Here is a 24205-nt window from a genome sequence, read left to right on the forward strand (position 1 = left end):
TTTAGAAAATCAAAACGGTTATAATTCCCAATGACACTATATAAGAATTAGTTTGCATTATGGACTCAGCATGTTGGAACCAAAAGGGGTCTCAGAACTCATCTAATTCAGATTTTTGTTTTATACTGAAGTCCTCAGACTCAAAGATAGAGGTGACTTGCCCAAGGTCACCTGGTAAGCAGAGTTAGGATTAGGTTCCAACTACCATATTGCTGTCTCTTTTGCCTGTTTATCTACTTTTGCTGTTAACAGTAATTTTTTCTTTCTTGGCAGCCTCCTGTTTCTCACCTAGTTCAGATTCAGCAATTAAAAAATTTGCGGAATTTTTTAGTGTTTTTGTGTCCACCTTGTGTGCTTTTGCCTCCCCTGTGTCATCACTGTCTAATGATTCTCTTCCTGCATTGCTGTCATTTCCAGTTTATAGCTGCTGGTAATGGAAAGATTCCGAATTCTTGGCTTGTAGTCACTCTTATTTTCTGTACACATGGATGCTTATAATTTTGTCCTTAAGTAAGTTTTAGAGTTATTTGACCCCTCTGGTAGTGGGTTTATGTTATTTTCTTTTTACTGTGCCTAGTACAACATTAGTATGCTGCATAATTGAGCATTTAATGCCATTTGATGATGCTGTTGAGACTCTAAGAGTATTTGTGTCAACTACACAGGAGGGACTTTATTAAGATAGGGGCAGTAACATTGAGTATGCTCTTGATATGATTACAGCATGTCCAGAGTGACTTTATAAAGATAGCCAAGCTTCTAGTGTGAATTTGATTCTAAATTCTTCCCTGTAGGGTTATTAAATTACATATTAGCTTATGATAATGTCTAGTTTTAAAAATAAAGTTTCATGATGAATTCTTATTTTTTCGAGATGGAATTTCGCTCTTGTTGCCCAGGTTGGAGTGCAATGGCACGATCTCAGTGCGCCGGAACCTCTGTCTACTAGGGGTCAAGCGATTCTCCTGTCTCAGCCTCCCGAGTAGCTGGGATTACAGGTGTCTACCACCATGCCCGGCTAATTTTTTTGTATTTTTAGTAGAGACAGGGTTTGTCCATGTTGGTCAGGCTGGTGTCAAACTCCTGACCTCAGGTGATCCGCCTGCCTTGGCCTCCCAAAGTGCTGCTGGGATTATAGGCGTGAGCCACCATGAATTCTGTCTTAAAAATATCTCTTAGTTCTGCCTAAAAAATTTCCCTGCCAGTATTTATGTGTCAGATAATGCCTGCTATTTGTGTATTGCAAAGCTAACTTAGTCTGTACTAAACTAAAGGTAGCAACAGATAGTCTCTGTTGCGTTTGTTATTTTGTTTTTAACGGGGGTTGCAAATGGTTCACATTCACCTTCTTCCACGAAACATGAAAATTATTTCTTGTACTTTGTGTGGTAGCCACTAAATGGGAACTTACCACTTCAGTCGAATGGATTGTATTCAGCACCTTCCTTCAGATCTCAGGTACAGTAGAACTGGCTGTGAAATGTGGGTGAAGCACACCTACAGTGAAATCTCTACAGTATTCTCTCCTTTGGGGTTGAACAGCAGCAGTCTCAGTCTTTTCTGAATGATAAACCTAATGAAAAGGCAGGTGGCAACACTGAAGCTTGGGGAAGGAGTGCTCAGAGGAGAAGGATGTCCTGGGAAGTGTGCTGCACTGGGTGTCATGCCAGGCGAGCCTCAGGCCCACCCCTGCGGCCTTAGCAACTTTGGGGACAAGTCAGGTACCCTCCTTGTGCCTTTAATTCCTTCTAGTGCTGTTGGGAACAAGATTGGCTGTTGGAGCCAATCTTGGAGGGCCTTTTCAGTGTAGATATTGTATGATTATTCAAGTAAATTAGAGAGAAACTTAGACATTTTAATTTTTCTGCTTACCTTTTACTTTATTAAACTGAATTTAAAATATACTGCTAGCCTTTTTATATTTATATTAAACTTATTTAAATTATGTTTATTATAATGGAGTGAGATTTGGAAGACTGTACAAATAATAGAATAAAAAAGAAGCTTTGAAATATTTCAGGGCTGGGCGTGGTGGCTCATGCCTGTAATCCCAGCACTTTGGGAGGCTGAGGTGGGCGGATCGCTTGAGGTCAGGAGTTCGAGACCAGCCTGGCCAACATGGCGAAACCCCATCTCTACTAAAAATACAAAAATTAGCTGGGCATGGTGGAGTCCTGTAATTCCAGCCACTTGGGAGGCTGAGGCAGGAGAATTGCTTGAACCTGGGAGGCAGAGGTTGCAGTGAGCCGAGATCGAGCCACTGCACTCCAGTATGGGTGACAGAGTGAAACTCTGTCTCAAAACAAAACAAAACACATTTCAGAGCCATCTGAAAACATAGTATTATAGATATTTAATTAATAAAAGACAATAAATATTTTGAGATACATATGATTGAACGGTTACAGTTTCTTCTTTTAAAGTACTTCTATATAATTTTTATAACTACATTTTCAGTGGGTTTTTCTGTTTCCTGATATTTTCTGTTACATGTCTTTCTGTCATATATAGTAAATAGATCATTTAAGAATGTTGCTGTTCTTTAATAAAATACTTAGGATTAATTAGAAAATATTTTTAAACTGTTTTCTTATGGGAACATAAGTCACCTCGACCCTCTGCTGTTCCTTTCTGAGCCTGGTTAGTGGAGCATTGTTTTTGCTCTTCTTCTGGCATTTTAGAGAAGGGTGTAGGCAAAGCTCCCTTTATAAAAGCACTGGCCATCTCGTCTTGTGAACACGCACGTGGCTGCTCTTTCCTTATTTTGCACCAAATTAGCTTTGAAAGTGCTATCTCTGCTAACACCACCGAACTCCCACTGCGGAGTATTTTGATGTTTGTTTTTTGATTAGTTTGTCCCCACCTTGCTTTCTGCTAATCAGAAAAACATGAATGAATAACATTTAAATTTTATATCTAGAAAACCTTGAAAGCCATTTTTAGGGTCTCTCCTGGAGCCCCACTGGACTCAGCCTAACCCCTGCACAGGTCATGTCTCCATCTTCTTATCCTTCACGTGGGCTCTACCTGCAGAATTGTATGGTGTGTTATGAGCCTGACGTGTAGATAGGGTCTCAGTTGAAAAGAATTGGATTGTCCTTACTCTGTGCTCCTCATGAAGACGGGAAAATGCTTGTTTTAGGAAGAGTTTCCAGAAGCACTGAGGTATATGTCATCTTAAACAGAATCTTAAATCCTTGAGCAGGTTAATTATTTGGGAATTCTTATAACTATTTCAGTTAACAAAGCTTTTAGCAAAGCAAAAGGTATTTGAGGCATAGTCAGATATTCCTCCGGCAGTGAGAGTCATCCAGCCGGGCTCTTACTTTTGAATCAGCCACAGAATCAGGTTTCAGAGATGTTTTTTAGGGTTTATTGTTAGGTAGTGATGAGATGCGGTGTTAGGCACCTATTCATGTCATGAGTAGAAATGACTGGGGGTGGAAATGGGGATTCTGTGGCAGTTAAACATTACTTTTCTACATTTAAATATTTTTATTGCATGCATGCATTTTTCTTAAAAAAAGGTGTGTAAATATTTTGTTACTAGAATAAAGCCTTCTTGCCATCTTATCCTTAAGCGTAACATTTCTAGTCTGCCACTTTAACTCTTAAAAATGAAACACTACCAATCAATCTTTCTAGTCTGCATGTAATTGCCTAAAGCTAAAATAAAGCTTTTTCTCAGCCAGTTACAGTAAAAATGAGTTAATATATTGGCAACAGAATAACCATCAGCAATCAGCCGTTAGCTGTTTACTAATGAACTCCCAGATGAATAAAAAAATTTCAGAATCAGTGTTTTACTTCAGGCTGTACATGAACTTAACACTTCAGATGTAGGAAAAGCAACTTATATGCTATACAAATAAATACTAGTGCTTCATCTCAATAAATTGCAGATTTGGAAAATGTTTAGAGCTCACTTGTAGATCCATGTTTTAATAGTAAATATGATTTTGGGTGACATCAGTAAAGCCCATTCTTGCAATTAATCTTATATTGAATTTTATGGTTTGATTTTATTTAAAAACAATTGCTGATACTGCTAAGTCTTATAGAAATTTTGAATCTGAAGAATAGGTTCTTTTCCAGTGAATTACAACTGTGTTTGAGAAGAAGAATGAGGCGTGAAAGAGTAGGGCCCTACAAAGTATTGGGAACAATGGAGAAGAATTAGCTTATGGAAAGAAAAATACTTTTTTTTTCAGACTAGGCTAATAGGTTTATAAAAGACCGATATTCACACTCTTATTCTTCAGTTCTAATGTCATAATAAGATGATGTCAAAAAAGTACAGAATAAAAATGTGTCACAAAAGTATAATAAAATCATGGAACATAAAATTGTCGCTATAGTGTAGTAAAAAAATTACATTACATACTTTAGGGAATGTAAATAGTTTTAAAAAAGAAACTGTCAAGTTATGACATGAGATGAGAAAGAATACCGTCAATCTATTGATGGTTCATATATAACAACAGAGAAGATAGCTTTAAAATTCAATGTACTGTGTGTATTTTAGACTACAGGAGAACACATGCCTTCTTGATTTTTAATTCATCCTACTTAGAGATAGTGAAGATTGAGAACTACTGAAGTGGGAACTCAGGAAGTAGTAAAATGGCAGTAGAAATGAAACAGCATTGGGTTTTAAGTATAGTCAAGTAGTAGTTAAAAATAACAATTGTAGAATTTTTTCATCTGCCCAGAATTGATTCTCATAGATTCACAACAGAAAGGCTGGGAGGGACTGTCAGAGCATCAGGTCAGTCTCCTGATTAGTAGGAAAGTGCTGAGTGGAGGCCACCCATGGCCTCATTGTGTGTCAGCTTGGTGGGTGGAGGGAGCAGGTGTCAGATTCAGATTTCTGGTTTTGTTTAAAGACAAGGTCTTGCTTTATCACTCAAACTGGAGGCTGGAGTGCAGTGACAATCTCATAGGTCGCTCCAGCCTCAGACTTCTGGGCTCAAGTGAGCCTGTTGCCTCAGTTTCCCCAGTCTCTGGGATTACAGGTGTGCACCATCACCCCCAGGTCTCTGCTTTTTGGCTAGTGCTATTTCTCCTGTGACAAAAAATGTCCATGATATTGAAGAATAACTTTAATAAATACACACACCGCTTTTTTTTTTTTTTTTAGTAACAGTTGTGTCAAAAAGTTAAGTCATATCTGAGTGTGTGATATGGTTCAAGGTCAAATAAGGGGATCCAGGAATTTATTTTCTCTTTGTATATTATTCAGCCATGCTAATTAAATCACCAGCAAAATAAGGCAGGCGTCTATGTCTTTTAGATGATATGTACGCTGAACTAATGTATTATCTATGTGTATGTGTTTTGGGAGAGAGAAGTTAAGTGCTTTATTTTCTTCTTTTGTGTACAGGTTTCAGCAAGCAGATGGTGGAAATTCTTCACAAACATAATGTTCAGTTTAGCAGTTTTGATATCTTCTCAGATGAAGAGGTTCGACAGGGACTCAAAGCCTATTCCAATTGGCCTACCTATCCTCAGCTCTATGTTTCTGGAGAGCTCATAGGAGGACTTGATATAATTAAGGTTAGAATTGAGAAGTCTGTGCTTTGTAAAGAAATTCCATTTAGAGCATACTTTTTAAAATGTTGTGATAAATCTAAGATACAAATTTCTTATGAATCTATATTTACTAATAAGAACCTGCAATGAATACACAGTATTTCTGATTAGTTGATTGATCAATAATCTGTGTTATGGTATGATCAAGGAGATTTATGTTATAATAATTTTTTTCATAAAACTGATATGTGTGCTTATTTTAGGAGCTAGAAGCATCTGAAGAACTAGATACAATTTGTCCCAAAGCTCCCAAATTAGAGGAAAGGTAAGTGTTTTAGAAGGTTTCAAATAGCCTATCATTTAATATACTAAAAATATTTTAAAGTCCTCAGGTTTTGCATTGCTCTTTCTGTGTAGAAATCAAGGATTTGGTATTTGTGTGCCAGAGGTCATAATTGTTTAGTCACATTAGCCATGCAAACTTTGGCAAATCTAATTTGTATTGGAGAAATTTTAGCACCAACTTAGTGATCATGTGGAGGATCTGCTTTGCTTTTACAGAAATGTCATTGTTTCTGTGGAACAACCAAGTTTTGCTTACCTCTCTGCATTTCAGAGCCAGGGTCCAGTTGTTTTGTCACTGCTCCTTGGCGTAACCTCAGCACACTCGTGTTTTCCTGGGTGCAGCCTTGGTGACTGCTGCGGGTGCTGCCCCAACGCCAGAGCACTGAGTGACAAGTGGTGAGTGTGAAAAACTCATCACCTCGCAACAAGCTTTGAGCACTTCTCATGGCCTTTCTAGACCACGAGAACTTACATGAACAGATTTTGGAGGTGTGAAACATGTATTTGTTTTATCAAGGATCTCACTTGGCTTTTAGAGAAGTTCTCTTACAGAAATGTTGGACTTTGGTGTGTAAGGCAACTTAATGGGATTTTTATTGCAGTAAAATTAATATAGAACTTTAAAAAGGAATTTATTATATCAGCAATCAGCCATTCATAGTTGGGGCTGGAGATTGTAAGATAAACCTTCCTTTGGTAATTTTTTTTGCCATGTAACATCTTGAGAATTTCTAAAAGTGTTTAATAATAATAAATACCTCATTTGTCTGTCGTTAAATAATAATTTCTAAAAGTGTTTAATAATAATAAATACCTCATTTGTCTGTCGTTAATTAATAATTTCTATAAACAGTGTCCAATCCACGTATGTCAGGCTGATCTTTGAGTGCCGCATTCTGTCCTGTGGTTGGTACCATTTCCTGTGTTCTTCATGAGAAAACGATGCTCCTCATCCCTTTGTTGACTCTGGGTGTCTTCATGTGTGGTTCTTGCCTGTAGCCTGGTGATGCCCTTGGCCCATGGAGGCTGTGTGGTCTCCAAAGACAGCTGTGTTTTTTATATGCTTGTATTTGCTGTTCAGTTGATTTTCCTTCTCTGCTGAGTACGCTTGCTGCTGTTAATGGCCTTGTCTCCATCAGACCTCCGTTTCCTAATGTGCAGCTTCTAAATCTGTGCTTGCAGACACCAAAAGGTAACTGGCTAGAATTATGTAGGAAGGAAAATTCAGCATATTTGGAGTAATAATTTAAAGGGCTCCGAGTGAGCAGAGTGCAGGAAGTGGAGTTCATGGACTTGTGACGTGTATTTTGGCAGTACTTTGTGAGCTGTGGTTCCCTGTATCCAGGTGGCTGGGTTAGTTAGTTGGGTTGTCAGGGTCAGCATTGTATTCCTATATCTGTTCATATTTTTCTGAACTTGAGCTAATCCCACTCGGTTGGCAATGTAAGTGATACAGCTTTGTGCGTGATGCATTTCATTTGGGATGAGTTTATAAGGATATTTATTATTATTATTTTTTTTGAGACGGACTCTGGCTCTGTAGCCCAGGCTGGAGTGCAGTGGTGCTATCTTGGCTCACTGCAAGCTCCACCTCCCGGGTTCACGCGATTCTCCTGCCTCAGCCTCCCGGGTAGCCGTGACCACAGGCGTCCGCCACCACGTCCGGCTAATTCTTTTGTACTTTTTAGTGGAGATGGGGTTTCACCATGTTTTGCCAGGATGGTCTTGATCTCCTGACCTCGTGATCCACCCGCCTCAGCCTCCCAAAGTGCTGGGATTACAGGCGTGAGCCACCGCGCCCAGCCTCTAAGGAGATTTTTGAGCTGTGAATTGGGAGAACATGGTGGCGTGACCCCATGGGGCTTAGGTTCTTCAGTGACCCGTTGTCCCAGCACTGACTTTTCTTGAGATTTGTGACTAAACTTGTGGCTATATACAGATAATTAAAATTCCTGACAGCATGTTAGATTATGATGTATGAAAGACTGTATAAAATATAAAACATGTTAAGATGAGAGAATGTGATTTTAGTATCTGGCATTAGTTGATGTTCTGAGGTTTAACGCTGTCACCCTGCAGTCCGACCTTGTGAGCTTTACACGTGTACAGTGGTATGCAGCATCATGATGGAAGATGGTGCACACAAGATCTAGTTCTGGAAGTTTTGGATGGGCTTAATATATAGGCCCCTTATTGAACAATTCCTTACTGAGTTGGTTATTATTATTATTTTTTTATTACTGTGAGTTGATGGGCTTAAATTGCAACTTGAAGGAACATTCGTTGCCTTAAAAGCCATATTGTGTTTTACAGTGGCTTAGGGAGAGAATGAAATCAAGGAAAATGTCAACGCATTTGCTTGTTTAATACCACTCAAAGCTGTGAACTGTCATCCTGCCATCCCTCAAATATGCATGTTACTCACGAAGCGGAGGAAAAGTGGTGTTGCATAATTGAGCTGAGCCGTTTTATATCAATTTTCTCTCTTTAGGCTCAAAGTGCTGACAAATAAAGCTTCTGTGATGCTCTTTATGAAAGGAAACAAACAGGTAAAGAACTCAAAAATGGTTTTATTTGTAATTTCTTTTGATGTTAACATCTGCAACAAGGGGACAGTTAAATCTTTTTCCTAGCTTTAGCTAATGAAGCTGTAGCGATATCAGGAAGTTATCCAGGCCTTAATTGGTGCTTACGGAGATCAAACAAAGTAATCTACATTTTGCTTGACTTTATCATCAACATCTCAGTGGGGTGCATTTCTTTCTACTGCCAAACTTCGTCAGCTAATGTGGTCAACACTGTTAACACTTTACTGGTTGTATGAGTTGTTACGTCATTATCCTTTGTTTGAGTTTGTGGACTGCTGAAGTGTGCAGCTGAGTCAGTGGACTCCCTGAATGCAGGGAACCTGGTCGTGCTTGGGTTTGCACCCCTAGATCGTCCTTTTGTGACAGTGGAGGAGCAAACCCTGGCTGTAGCAGGTGTGCTCTGTGTGTTTGATGAATGAGTGAAATGGTCAGCATTCTCATTTGTAATGGGATGGTTCTTAGAGCTTTTTGATGCAAGTACATATTGATTATGCGTCATTTTGAATATCAAGTTTGATAGATTACTTCCACCAATAGTTTGAGCAGAACTAATTTTCTTTCAGATTGAGATCAGAGTGGTAATTTCCAGAAACCAGCCATACACATTTATATCATATTTTGTAATTTTCATAGCAATTGAACCTCTACTTAATTCTCAATCAGTTGTTGAAGTAGGCAGGGTTGGACAGACTTTGGCCTGTTTTAGAGATAAAGAAACCAAAGCTTTGAAAGGTGAGGCTGTTGGAATAAAGAAACTGCCTCACTTGTTAGCAAGATGCACCAGGCAAGTGACACGGAGAACCACTTTGCTCATTGGGAAAGGGACACAGTACTTCACAGGGCAGACTCTGGTTGCCATAACTAGTGTATAAGTTAACATAACTAGTATAATGAAGCTAATTAGTTAACATAACTGGTTAATATAATTAGGTAATAGTGAAAGTAACAGTAACAAAGAAAATGTTAATATAAATTTCAGCATGTTGGAAACATTATGTTAGGGCCTAAATTCTTTGATTTTGGTTCAGTGTATTGAAACAATAGAGGAAGTTAATAATTCCTAGTAATGATAAAGTGACATTTTTTCTTATTCTCGGTAATTGTTTAAGTGGATATTTATTCTCAAAACTATTTTTTTCTGGAAACCTAGAAAGTATTAATACATTTTGGAAACAATATTATTGGGGCTATTAAAATGTTTACATGGTACCATATCTTTTCCACAAGATTGCTGGAATTTGGAGTCCTGTGGCATGAAAAAAGCTTAAGATTTTCATAAACTCAAAAAAGTGTTAGTATTCTGTAATGTAAAAATAAATGAGGCTGGGTGTGGTAGCTCCTGCCTGTAATCCCAGCACTTTGGGAGGCCAAGGCAGGTGGATCCCGAGGTCAAGAGATCGAGACCATCCTGGCTAACATGGTGAAACCCCATCTTTACTAAAAATACAAAAAGTTTGCTGGGCGTGGTGGCGCATGCCTATAGTCCCAGCTACTCGGGAGGCTGAGGCAGGAGAATCGCTTGAACCTGGGAGGTGGACATTGCAGTGAGCCGAGATCACACTCCAGCCTGGGGACAGAGTGAGACTCCGTCTCAAAAAATAAATAAATAAATAAATAAATAAAAAGAAAAATGGGAGTCAGAATCCAATTGGAAATGGGAAAATAATTGTCATAATCATTGCAAAAAGACTAAGTGAGTTAAGATCATTTTGCATGAGTGAATTAAAGAATGAACTCAAATCTCTGTAGAAAATCTAGGTTTCACTTAGAGGAACTTTTTGACCACAGAGAATATAAACTGTTGGAACACATGTCATCTCAAGTGGTTACAAACCAAAGGAAGTCTGTGGGTCACGTGTGCCTGGGTTGTTGTGTAGATGGGTTCGTACTTGAAGAGGGGATGAGCAGAAGCTCTGGGAGCTGAGTGAAAGTAGTGGCAGCTATGCTGGACAAGTGCTGTGCTGGTTGACAAGAGTATTAGGTACAACCATGCTGCTTGGGTCATACAAAAATTGTAATCTTTGCAAATTTTTTTTCATTTAGGAAGCAAAATGTGGATTCAGCAAACAAATTCTGGAAATACTAAATAGTACTGGGTATGTAAATGTTGTTTTCAAATGGTGTATTAAAAAAATTCCAACCTGGCCAGGCGTAGTGGCTCACGTCTATAATCCTAGCACTTTGGGAGGCTGAGACAGGAATATTGCTTGAGCCCAGGTGTTCGAGACCAGCCTGGACAACATAGTGAGACCCCATCTCCACAAAAAATAAAAAAATTAGCCAGGCATGGTCACATACATCTGTGGTCCCAGCTACTTGAGAGACTGAGGTGGGAGGATCACTGGAGTCTTGGAGGGTGAGGCTGTAGTGAGCCGTGATTGCACCACTGCACTCAGCCTGGGTGACAGAGCAAGACCCTGTCTCAAAAAAAAGAAAAAAAATTTCAACTTTTCAGTTCTGCCACTTATGCTTTTCAGCTGTAATGTCTATATCCATACATATCTGTATCTTTATTTTTTGCTGTATTGTTTTGTGAATGCCTTAACTTAGATCAAAATAGTGTTTTCTGGCCAGTGTCAACCTATTAGTAACATAAAGGAGGTCTTTAGGCCACCTTTGGAATAACTATTTGTCAACTTTCCCAGAGGAAAGTGTATAACTGAGTCCTCACCGTGCATAAAGATATTTCAGGGGAATATATTATAGGTAGTTTTTAATTTTTCTCAAATATCCTAGTTGCTAAACAATACAGAAAGCTGAGGGGCACATATTAAGGTCCATTACCTGGATCTGAGAGGTAGCGCAAGTTAAATTGCAGTGCTCCTAGTTTTGATGTGCTCAGTGGTGAAGCTGTCAGGTAAGAACATTGCCATTGATTTTTGTGGTTAAAAACAAAAGCCCTTATTTGGAGATATACAGCACATGTTCTGTAGGGTTTGTCAGATATTTTTGTTTATTTCTCATTTCATGATTGCATCTTTTAAAAATCATGTATTCTAACTGTAGCTTCAAATAAATTACTTTCAAGTAATCTTTGATATACTTCAAAGATCTATTGAAAATAGTTGAATAGCACAGGTTGAATACAATTTCAGGGACATAAAAAGAATATAGGGCCAGGCACAGTGGCTCACACCTGTAATCCCAGCACTTTGGGAGGCTGAGGTGGGTGGATCACTTGAGGTCAGGAGTTCGAGACCAGCTTGGCGAACATGGTGAAACCCCGCCTCTACTAAAAATACAAAAATTAGCCGGGTGTGGTGGCGCACACCTATAATCCCAGCCACTCAGCAGGCTGAGGCCTGGAGAATCACTTGAGTCCAGGAGGTGGAGGTTTCAGTGAGCTGAAACCACGCCACTGCACTCCATCCTGGGTGACAGTGAGACTCTGTCTCAAAAAAAAGATGTGGTTGTCTTCTTTAGATTATTATGACATTTTATAGAGGCAAGTATAGTCAGTTTATTGTAATTGTAACTTCAAGCCTGTTCCTTTCTTCACCCCTGCCCTGGGCCATACAGTGGGGGCTGGCTTGTTTTTGGTCATTTTTGATTTTCCCCTTTCTTTGTCGACCGTCTGCTGTGGGTCCACAGTGAGACACACACAGTCCATCCCTCTCTAGCAGTACCAGGTTCCTCAGGTGTCTTCTGAGCCGACACACTGGGCCTGACCCAGCTCGTGTCTTTGGTGGAACATCTTGGTAACTTGGCTTTCTGTCCCATATCTGTCTAGTCTCCATTGTATTGAAAGCACCCTGTTGTCTCAGAGAGCAGGAGGATGCTTTGGGAGAGAATGACCTCCCAGCTCTGGACTTGCTAAGCATGATTGGCCCTAGGATGAGTGAGGCCATCCAGGACCTCAGCTTCTTTTAACATGAGCAGACCATGCTCTTGCTGGGAGTCAAATGTATGTGGAGAAAACTCCTTTTTACTTTTTCTCATTTCTTATCTTTTCCTTTAGTAGCCAAAATACACATGCACGAGTGGCTGAGAACCAAGTGTATATTGAGGTTTGAAAGGTACCCTTTATGAATAACTTTTAGGAAGTATATTGGCTGTTAGGACTCCACATACATACACTTGGGCCCAGTGCTTCCTGGATCCTTTATGAATAGTTGTATAACTCATTGTTTTTATCACAGTATTAAGAGATCTGCCACCTTTAGTTAGTTCAACTTGAACAAAGACTTACATTGGGGTTTTTAAAAAGCATTAGGTTTACATTGGGGTCTTTTTTTGTTCTTCTTTCAAACATTCCTTTTTTGGTAATTGCTTCTGATTTATCCCGTCATTTAGTTTTTTTGACTGTTCCCTGCACCATAGACAGTTTCCTTGGGAACTTGTTTACTAAATAAACAAGATTTCCCTATGATGGTTTCGGTTTTATGGAAAGTCTAGTTTTTTTTACATGTAGCATTTTCTTTGGCCACCTTTGGGAATTGCACCTGTACCCTCAGGCACCCTGCAAGGATTTAGGCATACATGCTTGCTAATACCTGACCACCTAACGGTGAAATCGCTCTGAGTAGATACAGTTGGATATTCATGCAGTGATTTTTCATTCTTTGTACAAGTAATGTTCATTGTATGGTATAAAGCCACAAAGCTTTCATTGGCCTTTTGTACATTAAAAACAGCACCCTCTCTGAAATAAGTTTAAGTGTGGAAAGCATGTCTCTTGCTAAGGTGGAGGGAGCTGGCAGCGTAGTTGTTATCCGGCTGCTGAGCCCTCCAGCCTCCGTCCACGAGCACTACTACATCCTGCTGCACAGGCAGCTTCCAGGAGGTTAAGCAGCAGCCTGGGGTGGGTTAGATATTAGAAGTGGGTGAGAGTGTTCAGTTAATGAAGGCTCGTGCAGATGGGGGTGTGGGTCTGATCCAGGGGTTGGCAAGTTGCAGCTGGCTGCCCATTTTTGTAAATAAAGTTATATTGGCACATAGCCACATCCCTTCATTTATGCATTGTCTGTGGCTGCTTTTATGCTGACAGTTGCATCAGAGAGCAGAACTGAGCAGTTGCAGCAGAGACTGTCTGGCCTGTAAAGCCTGAAGTGTTGAGTGTCTCACTCTTTAAGAAGAAGGTTGCCCACCCCTGGTCTAACCCAATAGTGTCCGGAGAAAAATCCAGATAAAGTCATATGTTGGAATGACTAATTCTGTGTAGTACCAGACAGATTAAGAAGTAAAATCATTTCCATTGGTCTGTAGTACATTTTGTTAGCAGTGAAACAGTTTTCTTGATTATTTTAAAAACATCAAATGCATAGAGGTTTTACACTTTGATTTAACTGTATTTCCAGTTAAAATGTCTTCTCTTTTTTGCAGTGTTGAATATGAAACATTCGATATATTGGAGGATGAAGAAGTAAGTTCTGTGTTTGATGTTTCACCCTTGTCTTAGCTTTAATCTTAAGGGCCTGATAGGATGGTTTCAGGATTCCTGTTGTTTCTTTAGGTTCGGCAAGGATTAAAAGCTTACTCAAATTGGCCAACATACCCTCAGCTGTATGTGAAAGGGGAGCTGGTGGGAGGATTGGATATTGTGAAGGTAAGGCCAGTTCTTCTGCTGTTCTAAAGAACGGAAAAGATTTTGGTATGTTTAAAAATGATTTCATATTGAATGGAAACTTGAGAGTTGTTTTTGACTCCTATTTCCAGCCTGACTTCTCAGACATTTCTAGACCAGTATCACCGTTTCTGTGTGCATGACTGCCCTGCCATTCTCACTGTCCCCACGTGGCAGCCTGTTCTTATTTTCACACCTGAGCTAACCATTGCATCTCCTTTCTGTGGGGTGATCTTCCCTGTCACTCAGGGTCCTTGTTAGATCCTGCTTCAGCTCCCAGACAACAAATTATTTTTTCTTGCCTTACTCATCTGCCCTTGGGTGCATGGAGTGACAGCAGTGTGAGGCCTGCGGCCCGGTGCTGCCCATCCTTGCCACAGAGGCTGAGGATCACTGCCCCTGGTCCCCCGAAAGAAAAAATGTAGGTCCTTTTTTGGTTTTGAGATGCTTGGAAATCTGTTATCTGTTAGATTGTGTTTTAGATAAGACACCATTTCTTATGTATCTTGAGTCCTTCCTATGCTTTGTGTATTTTAGGAGTTCAGTAAATGGTTGTTGGATGGATAAGTGACTTTACTTCTTGATTGAGTTTTAAATGGACGTTACTTTGCATGTATTTAATGTCTAGAATTCAAGGCAGGCCCACCAACTAGCACCTGTGTGCTCTGTAGCTCTTTGATTAGCCCAAAACAATAAACAGAAGCTGTAGCTTTAATATCTACACACAGGCCCCACTGCACCCCAGGCCCACTGTGGGCATGGTGGCATCGAGGAGGGTGGTAGCTGGTTGGGTATAGAGAGGAGCTAGACAGGAATGCTGGGCAGGAATGCCAGGTTCTGCTCAGGGACATGAACAAAACTGCCCCGAAAAGTGGGTTGCCGACTGCCCTCAGGCCTTCCTCTTGCCTCAATCCATGAGAGAATTTTCTCTGAGGTCAGATCTTCGACTTTTTATGTGGAAAACAAATAGCAAGTAGTATTACTTCTAGTTATGTTGTAAAATAAAAGTTGTTTTTTTTTTTAAATTTTTTTTTGAGAGAGAGTTTCGCTCTTGTTCCCCGCTGGAGTGCAATGGTGCAATCTCGGCTCACTGCAGCCTCTGCCTCCCAGGTTCATGTGATTCTCCTGCCTCAGCCTCCTGAGTAGCTGGGATTACAGGCACCCGCCACCACGCCCCACTAATTTTTGTATTTTTAGTAGAGATGGGGTTTCACCATGTTGGCCAGGCTGGTCTTGAACTGCTGACCTCAGGTGATCCGCCCACCTTGGCCTCCCAAAGTGCTGGGATTACAGGCATGAGCCACCGTGCCTGGCCAAAATAAAAGTTTTTAACACGTGCTTTTGTAAAGTGAAGCACTAGCCTACCACTGAAATGACATCAGCACTTTGGACCAATATGTTTTATAAAAACAAAGCTTGAGTTCCGTTGACGCAGAGGCTCTTTTTGTCCTTTGGTGGCCTTTGTGTAGGTTTTGTTTCCTGTGGAGTTCCAGGTTTGATATCATACTTCTTAAACAAGCCAGTGAGACATTTTTCCTGGGGAATGGTCTCACTCCTGGAGGAAAAAATTTTTAAGACTATAGCTCTTGAATAGCCCCGAAGCAGCAAAAACAGATCTGCATTTGTTTCTTCCCTCCCTCCCTCCTTCCCTCCCTCCCTCCCTCTCTCTCTCTCTCTATATATATACACATATAGTCTTATTTTTGTAAGACACAAACAGTACTCAAACCCCAAATACTCTTGAGCCTGTTCTTGTCTGAATGTTTTATAGCCTGTACCTTAGCCATTGGTAACTCTTGGGAAGATACAATCAATAAATCTCATTTAATTCTAAAGCTAACCTGCGTGGGTAACTTCTTTTTAGTTATATAACAGAGTATTATATGATTTTTTATGTTCACCTGCTAAGAACATATACGTTTGAAATGTGTGATATTGTTAACGTTTTTCCTTGAGAAGATATATGGAATAGCTCTTAGGATCCCATTTTGATCTGTTTCTTGCAGAATGCAGTTCTTCATGTTCAGTTCAATTAAAAGATGTTTGAAATGGTCTAATCTGGCTGGCCTCTTTGGAGGAATGAGCGTTTGTTTTGTTGAATGAGGGACTGAATAATGATTTAGTTACTCAGCCAATCTAGTGTCCTGAGAAAATTGTGAGTTGTTATTGCCTCTGAAGAGTAAACGGTTCACTACTGCTGTTCCAGAATGTTTGGACTTAAGACAGTTTGTTGAGAGAGATAGAAGATTTGGTTAGGTTTAGACTTTCCACCTGCCGGCTCGCATTAACAGCAGTGAGGGTGGCGAGGACTGCCTTATTTGGCGCGCTCCCAATGTTCCAGGCACACTGCTTTGGTACTTTAAGAGGCTGCTTCACGTAATCTCCCAAGCAGCCTCAGAGAGCAGAATTCTTCTTAGTCAGTAGATGAGGAAACAGAGACATGGAGAGGTCAGGTGAATTGTGCACCATCCCATAACTAGTAAGCCGTTGAGTCCAGATTCCACCTGAGGGCCACCTGCCCTTGCCCACTCAGCTGCGTGGTCCTCTCCGTGCCTTCTTGAGTGTGTGCTCAGAAAAGTCCTTCTGGGTCCCTTGGAGGGGCAGGGTGTCTGCTCGTTGAGTAGGTAGAAGAAGATCCCTAGACATGACTGAAAGCCCTCTGGGTTTTGTGTGACAGCATCATTCCTATTTGAATTTCATCCAGAGGAGGTCATACGGATTTTAATGGTTTTATTGATTGATGTTTATGCTGTTCAGTGATAACCTGAAATGTTATATCATACTAAATGTTTCTTTAAACCAGAAAATCTTATTTATCATGTCTGTCCTTTCAAACTTGGTGTCTATAATCCAGATTTTAAATCTGAAAAACAGGCACAAGGAGCATGGCGCCTGTACTGCAGTTCCAGTCAACCTAGTGGTAGCTCTTTTGATGCCATGTCTGTTTCTGAATTGTTAGGTCTTTTTAATGGTTTCTGCCTTTCCCTCTTACTGGTACTCTAGCTTTTCCTGAGGCAGAGATGTATTGCCAGGTTGGGTTTCAGTAGCAAAGCCTGATTCCTCTCTGTGAGTGGAAGAACGGGAGGGGAACAAGCATCATATTTGAGTAGACTTTCAACGTCACACTGCTTTTTTTTTTTTTCCTTTTTTTCGAGACAGAGTCTCACTCTGTCACCCAGGCTGGAGTGCAGTGGTGCAATCTTGGCTCTTGGGTCAGTGCACCCTCCACCTTCTGGGTTCAAGCAATTTTCATGCCTCAGCCTCTTAAGTAGCTAGAATTACAGGCACATGCCACCACGCCCACCTGGCTAATTTTTTTTTAAATAGAGATGGGTTTTGTCATGTTGGCCAGGCTGGCCTCGAACTCCTGACTTCAAGTGATCTGCCCCCTTGGCCTCTTAAAGTGCTGGGATTATAGGTGTGAGCCACTGCACCCAGCCACATTACTTCATTCTTCAACCTTGAAAGTCACTTGATTTATTTTCCTTATTTATTGCTACAGTTTAAATAGGGGCTTCATTGGCTCCAGTTGCTGCGTTTCCTAATACTAAACAATCTGTTGGTTTTAGGATACCTTAACTTCATTTATTTATTTATGAATGAATGAATGAGATGGAGTCTTGCTCTAGCCCAGGCTGGAGTGCAATGGCACGATCTTGGCTCACTACAACCTCCACCTCCCGGGTTCAAGAGATTCTCCCTGTCTCAGCCTCCTGAGTAGCTGGGATTACAGGTGCCCGCCACCATGCCCAACTGATTTTTGTATTTTTAGTAGAGACAGGGTTTCACCATGTTGGCCAGGCTGTTCTGCAACTCCTGACCTCAGGTGATCTGCCCTCCTCGGCCTCCCAAAGTGCTGGGATTACAGGCATGAGCCACTGCACCCAGCCTTATTTATTTATTTTTTAAGAGACAGATTTCACCATGTTGGTCAGGCTGGTCTTGAACTCCTGGCCTCAAGTGATCTGCCCACCTCGGCCTCCCAAAGTGCTGGGATTACATTTGTGAGCCACCACACGTGGCCAAGAATACCTTGTTAAATTTTTTAACCTGATAGTGTATTCAGGGTTTATGGCTCATTTAGTTTGAGAGTGTTAAGAGACTGGAGTTTTAATCCAATAGGTGTTTCTTTTGGTTCTCAGATATACATACAAGCTGTGATTGTTTAGATGTTTCCATCTTTTTATATATGCATATACATATTATTATTGTTGTTTTTTATTTTTAGGAACTGAAAGAAAATGGTGAATTGCTGCCTATACTGAGAGGAGAAAATTAATTAATCTTAAACTTGGTGCCCAACTATTGTAAGAAATATTTAACTACATTGGGAGCAGTTCATGATTTAGTCCTCAGAAATGGACTAGGAATAGAAAATTCCTGCTTTCTCAGTTACATGTTTTGTGTATTTCACAATGTCGTGCTAAATAAATGTATGTTACATTTTTTTCCCACCAAAAATAGAATGCAATAAACATCTTCAAATTATTAACAATAATTGTATGAAAAAAGTGTATCTTTACAGCAGTATTAAACACACAGCTACTATAATTAACCCACCTTAAATCTCTTTTTCTTAGTACATGAGTATCTTCTAGCAGTTAAGAAAGGCAGTCTTCAGAAAATGGAGAACTGTGGCGGAATGCAGTAGACAACAGTATTTAGGACAACTCCTTTGCCAACACAATGGCGCCCCTCGCTGGTGAAAGATCTCTTTACAGCTTAGGAAAAACAACGGAAATTAGTTTCTGATGTCATTGCTGAGCTCGGCACTGGTTACATTGCAGAGGCAGTGTAGGATGTCTGCAGGTTTAGAGACTCATTTCACAAGGCACCAGTAGTGAATTATCAAGAAACATTTAAGAGGAAAATGATTTCTCATTGAATATGGTACAACAAGCACTTTTTTCATAAGGTCTAGAAGAATGGGTAGTCATGACAAAGAATGGAAAAGTATTGTCATTTGTTGTAAGCATCACTACTTTTTTTTTTTTTTTTTCAGACGGGGTCTGGCTCTGTCACCCAGGCTGGAGTGCAGTGGCATGATTATGGCTCATTGCAGCCTCGACTTCTCGGGGCCAAGCGATCCTCCTGCCTCAGCCTTCTGAGTAGCTGGGACCACAGGCGTGCACCACCATGCCCACCTAATTTTTTATTTCTTGTAGAGATGAGGTCTCCTGCCTCAGCCTCCCAAAGTGCTGGAATTTACAGGTAGGACCACCACACTTGGTCCACTTACTTATAATAAACATTGATTTGGTCATTCAGGTTCCTTTGGTCCTCCTATTGAGAACAGTTTGAAGTCCATGAAAATTTTAACAATATTTTTGATCCTGAATCTAACATATTTGAAAAATAGTTGCTCCACTAGGCTTCCACAGTGCAGGCTTCAAATGGGATGGCTAAATTCACCTCATGGTTCTTAGTTTTTTTTTTGTACTTGTAGCACATTCTCTTCATATATTACCCCACCCTGTTTGTTTGGGCAGTTAAGACGCTGGTACTGTCTGGTGGCGATAAGGAAAGGGAAACAGAAGTCAGTAATTCAGACAAGAATAAACAGGATGAAATGCATCTATTCCTAGGTAAGATTAGCCCACCACCTCCACACTGCTGCTGTCTCTTCAGCTCAGGCTGTTTTTCTCTCTTTTGATTGTGTAAAGAGTAGAGTGCTGATTTGTGTGTTACAGAGGGTGGTCTGTACAAGTCATAAAGCTTGACATGGCCTTGCTTCCTGCTAGGTGTTAGGACACCCATGATGGTGGATTTTCTTGGCATTCTGTGTAATTAGGTAAGGCTGTTTATAGCATTGGTCCGTGAGAACTTCCTTGTTTCTATTTAAAATGAAAATCATTGTATAAGTAAAACTTCTTAAATGTAGATAGAAATAGAATTTTAACTGAAATTTTATGAAGCCATTGGCTGCAGGGATATGTGTCATGGAGGGGGGCTCCATACTTTTTTGGTATACTTAAATCATTTGCATACTGCTTTTTCTCTAAGTGCCAACTGTCCTAGTATATTTTCTAAGTCAACTTTTACTTTCACTTTATCCTAAGCAAGAATATCTTTGGCATCACAGATTCAGTAAGCCCGTTTTTTTCTAATGCACATACAAATAAATAAAATGCACAACTTTTAACATAAATGGCTGCCTCCAGTTTGGGAAACACTGTTCTGGCCAGAGGCCGTTGCTCTGATAATGTCATGTGGTGAGTGCGCTTTAGGAAGACCTCCTTTCCCTTTGGTTGACTCCTGCAGGACGTAAGGTGTCAGTGACGTTATCCTTTGTTGAGCCATCCTGGTTTGAGTCAGGATGAGTGTGGAGAGTTTTTGGGGAGTTGCCCCTGTGTCCTATATTATTTTATCCTCTTAAATTCTGATGGTCTTTGGCTCCACTGACTCCAGGTAAGTTGGGGTGACAGTGCAGCATATTTCTCTTTTCTAGTTGTTTCTGGCCAGACATGGGGAAGGTCAAGACATCTTGTTCATGCAAACGGATTGATGGCCATTCCTAATCTGATTTTATTAGTGTATTTTAGGAAGTAAAGTAAGATTCTTGAGCCCAGCTGAACTTCCCCTATTGAATTTTCTAACAAAAAGAGAGTTTGCGTATGGGTTTATAATTGAGCCTGCTCTTGCAGAAATGTTTTATCAGAATTGAAATCCTCTCTGATCCTCAAATTCTAGAGACAAAGTTGTTTTCTGAATTTGAGAAATCTGTTCAGTTCACAAGGAAAGGTGACAATGTGTCATTTGGATGTTGTCCCACACGTGAGGCCTCGTTGGGTGCTTGTGGTGGGAGGGACCCTCCAGGCAGGCTTTGTATGGAGGGTTTTCATGTCTGGACACATTTCTGTTCCGAGAAGCACTGCTGCGTTTTTGGGAGCGTGGACCCTGGCCAGAGCCTGTGGCCAGCTCTGCCTGCCCTCCCTTTCTTGGCCTGCTCTGTTGAGTATGTAGTGGGGCTTTGTGTGGCATCCTGCCAGGTTAAAGCTGCATGGTGCTTAGGATAGAGCTGGTGCTGTGGGGAGGCTCTCGATGATGGGGGCTGCCATCTATTTGCCTGTTAACTCTTAGAAACCAAACCTCAAATGTCAGAATTTCCTTTCTAGAAGAGGCTGGTTGAATAGGAACCAGAAAGGCCCTCATACAGGCAGGGCTGTTCACTCCTCTTGACTTGCGTGTTTGTGCCTTCCTTGTAGGAAGGCTTCTTAGGAAATTGGTATCTGTTAAGGGGAAATAAGCCTGCAGGAATGAACTTTTTTTTTTAAATAAAAACTCTTGATCAAAAATGGAAAGAAAAAAACCAGTGAAACAGGCTAGGTAGTTTGTGGAATTCTCCTTTGCAGGTGAGGGGAGAAAGCAGCTATCTCAAGGGCACAGCTACAGGTTGGGAGCTGGGGCTTCCATCCAGGGTCTGGGACACCCAAACCTTAGGCTTTCCCCTCCCGGGAGGCCTCCCCCTCAGAGCTATGTGGGATGCAGTTGCCTTTTTACCTGTGATGAGAAACTGGTGAATTGCCAGGATTCTGGCTCTGGCTTCAGTCTGCCCCTTTCCTGGGGATTAGAGGGCATTAACCCTACTTCCTACAGCCAAGCAGCTCTTCCTCATGACTCTACTTTCTAACTCCGGGGGTTGACTGATTGATTTGAAGACCGCCTTGTTGATGAATGTGTTGAAACTTGCTATCATAATGTAAATGCTCCTTAATAAAATAACAGGACCTGGTGGGTTCAGTTGCCTTGCCCACGTGTGACTTACATGTTTTTGCCTTTTTTCGTTGAACACTGAGCCTTGCAGAACCATCAGGAAGTCCACCTTGGTCCCATTGGATTGATCATTAAGAAGGAAGGAAAAAAGTTATTTGCCATTTCCATTCTTTACAAAAATGTCTTAAGACAGTTGAGGAGTAGACTAAAAAATAGCATGTTTTTATAATTAGAAAGCCTCATTTTAATAACTTAAAAATGTTTAATCTCTGAAACAACTGTAATACATTTTAAGCGCTTGGTAATCATTATCTGCCTTATTGGAAAGAATTATACAAATAAGACCTATCTTGACAGTCAGAAGTTACAAGCTTAAGATTGCAATATGAGACATGATTTCTGGTTTAGTTTTTAAAGTAAAATCAGCTTTCTTTTCCTTTGTTTTTTGAGACAGGGTCTCCTCTGTCACCCAGGCTGGAGTGCAGTGGTGCAGTCATGGCTCACGGCATCCTTGACCTCCCAGGCTCAAGATCCTCCCCCCTCAGCCTCCTCAGTAGCTGAGATGACAGGCATGTGCCACCATGCCCGGCTGTGTTTTGATTTTTTTTTGTAGAGATGAAGTCTCACTATGTTGCCCAGGCTGGTCTCAATCTCCTGGGCTCAAGTGATCCTCCCACCTCAGCCTCCCAAAGTGTTGGGATTACAGGCCCTAGCCACCATGCCTGACCTAAGATCAGTTTTCTCAAATTTGACAGTTGCTACTTTTCGAAATTCAAACCTTTCTAAATAAAAGTAAGTTGATCATTTGCAGGTGAATTCTTGTTCTATACACATTTCAGATGTTGAGTTTGAGGACCTAGACCCTTCCCTTTTTGTCTCGTCACATTTCCTCACGGCCGTCCACTGATCGTTGAATCAGCATAAATATGGACAGTTTCTCTTGAGTCTTTGGGTCTTCACTTCTGAAGGCTCCTGTGTCACGTAAGACTTAAATAAATCTTACGCTTTTCTCTTGTTAATCTCTTTTGTTATAGGAGTGTCGGCTGTGCCCCTTGTGATGGATGAGGAAAGGTATCCACCTTTCTGAATCAGACACAAGCTGCAGTAGCTTCCTGATGCCTCATTCACCAGGATGGGTAACTTTAAAGACAAGTTTTATAACTGGCATCCCATCTGGTTTCAGAGTCTTGGGGGCTTTTTTCATACAGCTTTGTCTGATATTTAGAGACATTCAGATTCAGAAGCCATGAGTTCAGTTAGCTCATGGGCCGGGCACGTGCACTGACTCACTGGCTGCAGCAGAACACGTTGAGGAAGGAGTCTTGGTGCACTTAGGTCACTGTAAGGTTCTAGGGCTGGGAGCCGGGATTTGAACCAGGATCTGTCAGCGCAGCCCCAGTGCTGTGCTTGAAGCCTCGTGCCACACTGGCTTTGAGGTAGCACGCTGCAAGTTAGTGAGTGGAGTTGCCCAAGTCTGGGGCTTCTGAAATGACCTGGTATTTTTACGTTCCTGTTAGAAATGGTGTGGCTTTTACAAATTAAGTGCCAGGCTGGGCACAATGGCTCCTGCTTGTAATCCCAGCACTTTGGGAGGCGGAGGCAGGCGGGTTGCTTGAGCTCGGGAGCTTGAGACCAGCCTGAGCAACATGGCGAAACCTCATATCTATAAAAAATAAAAAATTAACTGGTCATGGTGGTGTGCACCTGTAGTCCCAGCTACTTGGGGAGCTGAGATGGGAGGATTGCTTGAGCCCAGGAGGTCAAGGCTGCAGTGATCGTGCCATTGCACCCCAGCTTGGGTGACAAAATAAGAGCCTGTCTCAGAAAACAAAACAAAACAAAAAAACCTAATTGCCAGGACCTGCAAATTCTGACTGAAAAAGACCTTCTTGTTCTCCCCACGGTCATTCATCTAAATGGTTGTCAGTGGTACAGTGTTCATCTTTTCTCAAAAAATCAAGTTTTATTTGAGGAAGTTACAGATTTCCATATGAACTCCTAGAGAGAGAGCCTGCCCTTGTTCAGGGTTACCCGGGGGATGCCTGCCATGTGGTAAGGTAAGGGTTTCTCTGCCCCTCATCTCCCAGCCTGCTGTCCCCAGGAGCGAGTTCCCTAACCCCTAGCCCTGTCGTTGAGCCCAAGCTTGTAACCTGGATATGGGAGCTGTCTATTTAGGAAGAAGGCATGTGTGGTAATTTCTAAAAGAATTAAAATAGATTTTTATGCTCTTGTACTATGTTTTGTGCTTAAAAGGAAGAGCCCCGATATAATGGAGAAAAGCCAGAAGGAGCTTCGATGCCCTCAGAGAGCCCCGTCACCTGTCTGTAGGGGCAGAAAGGAGGATGCCTTTCCTCACCCATCACAAAGGGCACAGCCAACACCTAGAATAGATTACCAAGGAAAAGTATAGAATGTATGTAAAGACTTAGGTGACACAGGAGCCTTCAGAAATAAAAACCCAAGA

The 24205-nt window shown here is 41.1% G+C and overlaps 1 protein-coding gene across 7 annotated transcripts in view; it reads left to right on the plus strand.

The window, feature by feature from the left end:
* The window catches only part of GLRX3 (glutaredoxin 3), a 50615-nt gene extending 27172 nt beyond the window's left edge, over nt 1-23443 (plus strand). For 2 of the 7 annotated variants that reach the window (XM_054660009.2, XM_063782279.1), the window contains 8 exons: nt 5384-5556; nt 5796-5857; nt 8369-8426; nt 10509-10561; nt 13788-13827; nt 13918-14010; nt 19031-19239; nt 22192-22549. In XM_054660009.2, the coding sequence (XP_054515984.1) occupies nt 5384-5556; nt 5796-5857; nt 8369-8426; nt 10509-10561; nt 13788-13827; nt 13918-14010; nt 19031-19239; nt 22192-22354 (851 nt within the window). In that variant the 3' untranslated portion in view covers nt 22355-22549. Of the gene's footprint in view, nt 1-5383; nt 5557-5795; nt 5858-8368; nt 8427-10508; nt 10562-13787; nt 13828-13917; nt 14011-18256; nt 18527-19030; nt 19240-19474; nt 19648-22191; nt 22550-22775 lie in introns of those variants that run through there. The other 5 variants (XM_054660012.2, XM_063782280.1, XM_063782278.1 and 2 more) reach the window with 4 other exon arrangements.
* The last annotated feature ends 762 nt before the right edge of the window (nt 23444-24205 follow it).

Source organism: Pan troglodytes, chromosome 8 (genome assembly GCF_028858775.2).
Source record: "Pan troglodytes isolate AG18354 chromosome 8, NHGRI_mPanTro3-v2.0_pri, whole genome shotgun sequence".
NCBI classification, from domain to species: Eukaryota; Metazoa; Chordata; class Mammalia; order Primates; family Hominidae; genus Pan; species Pan troglodytes.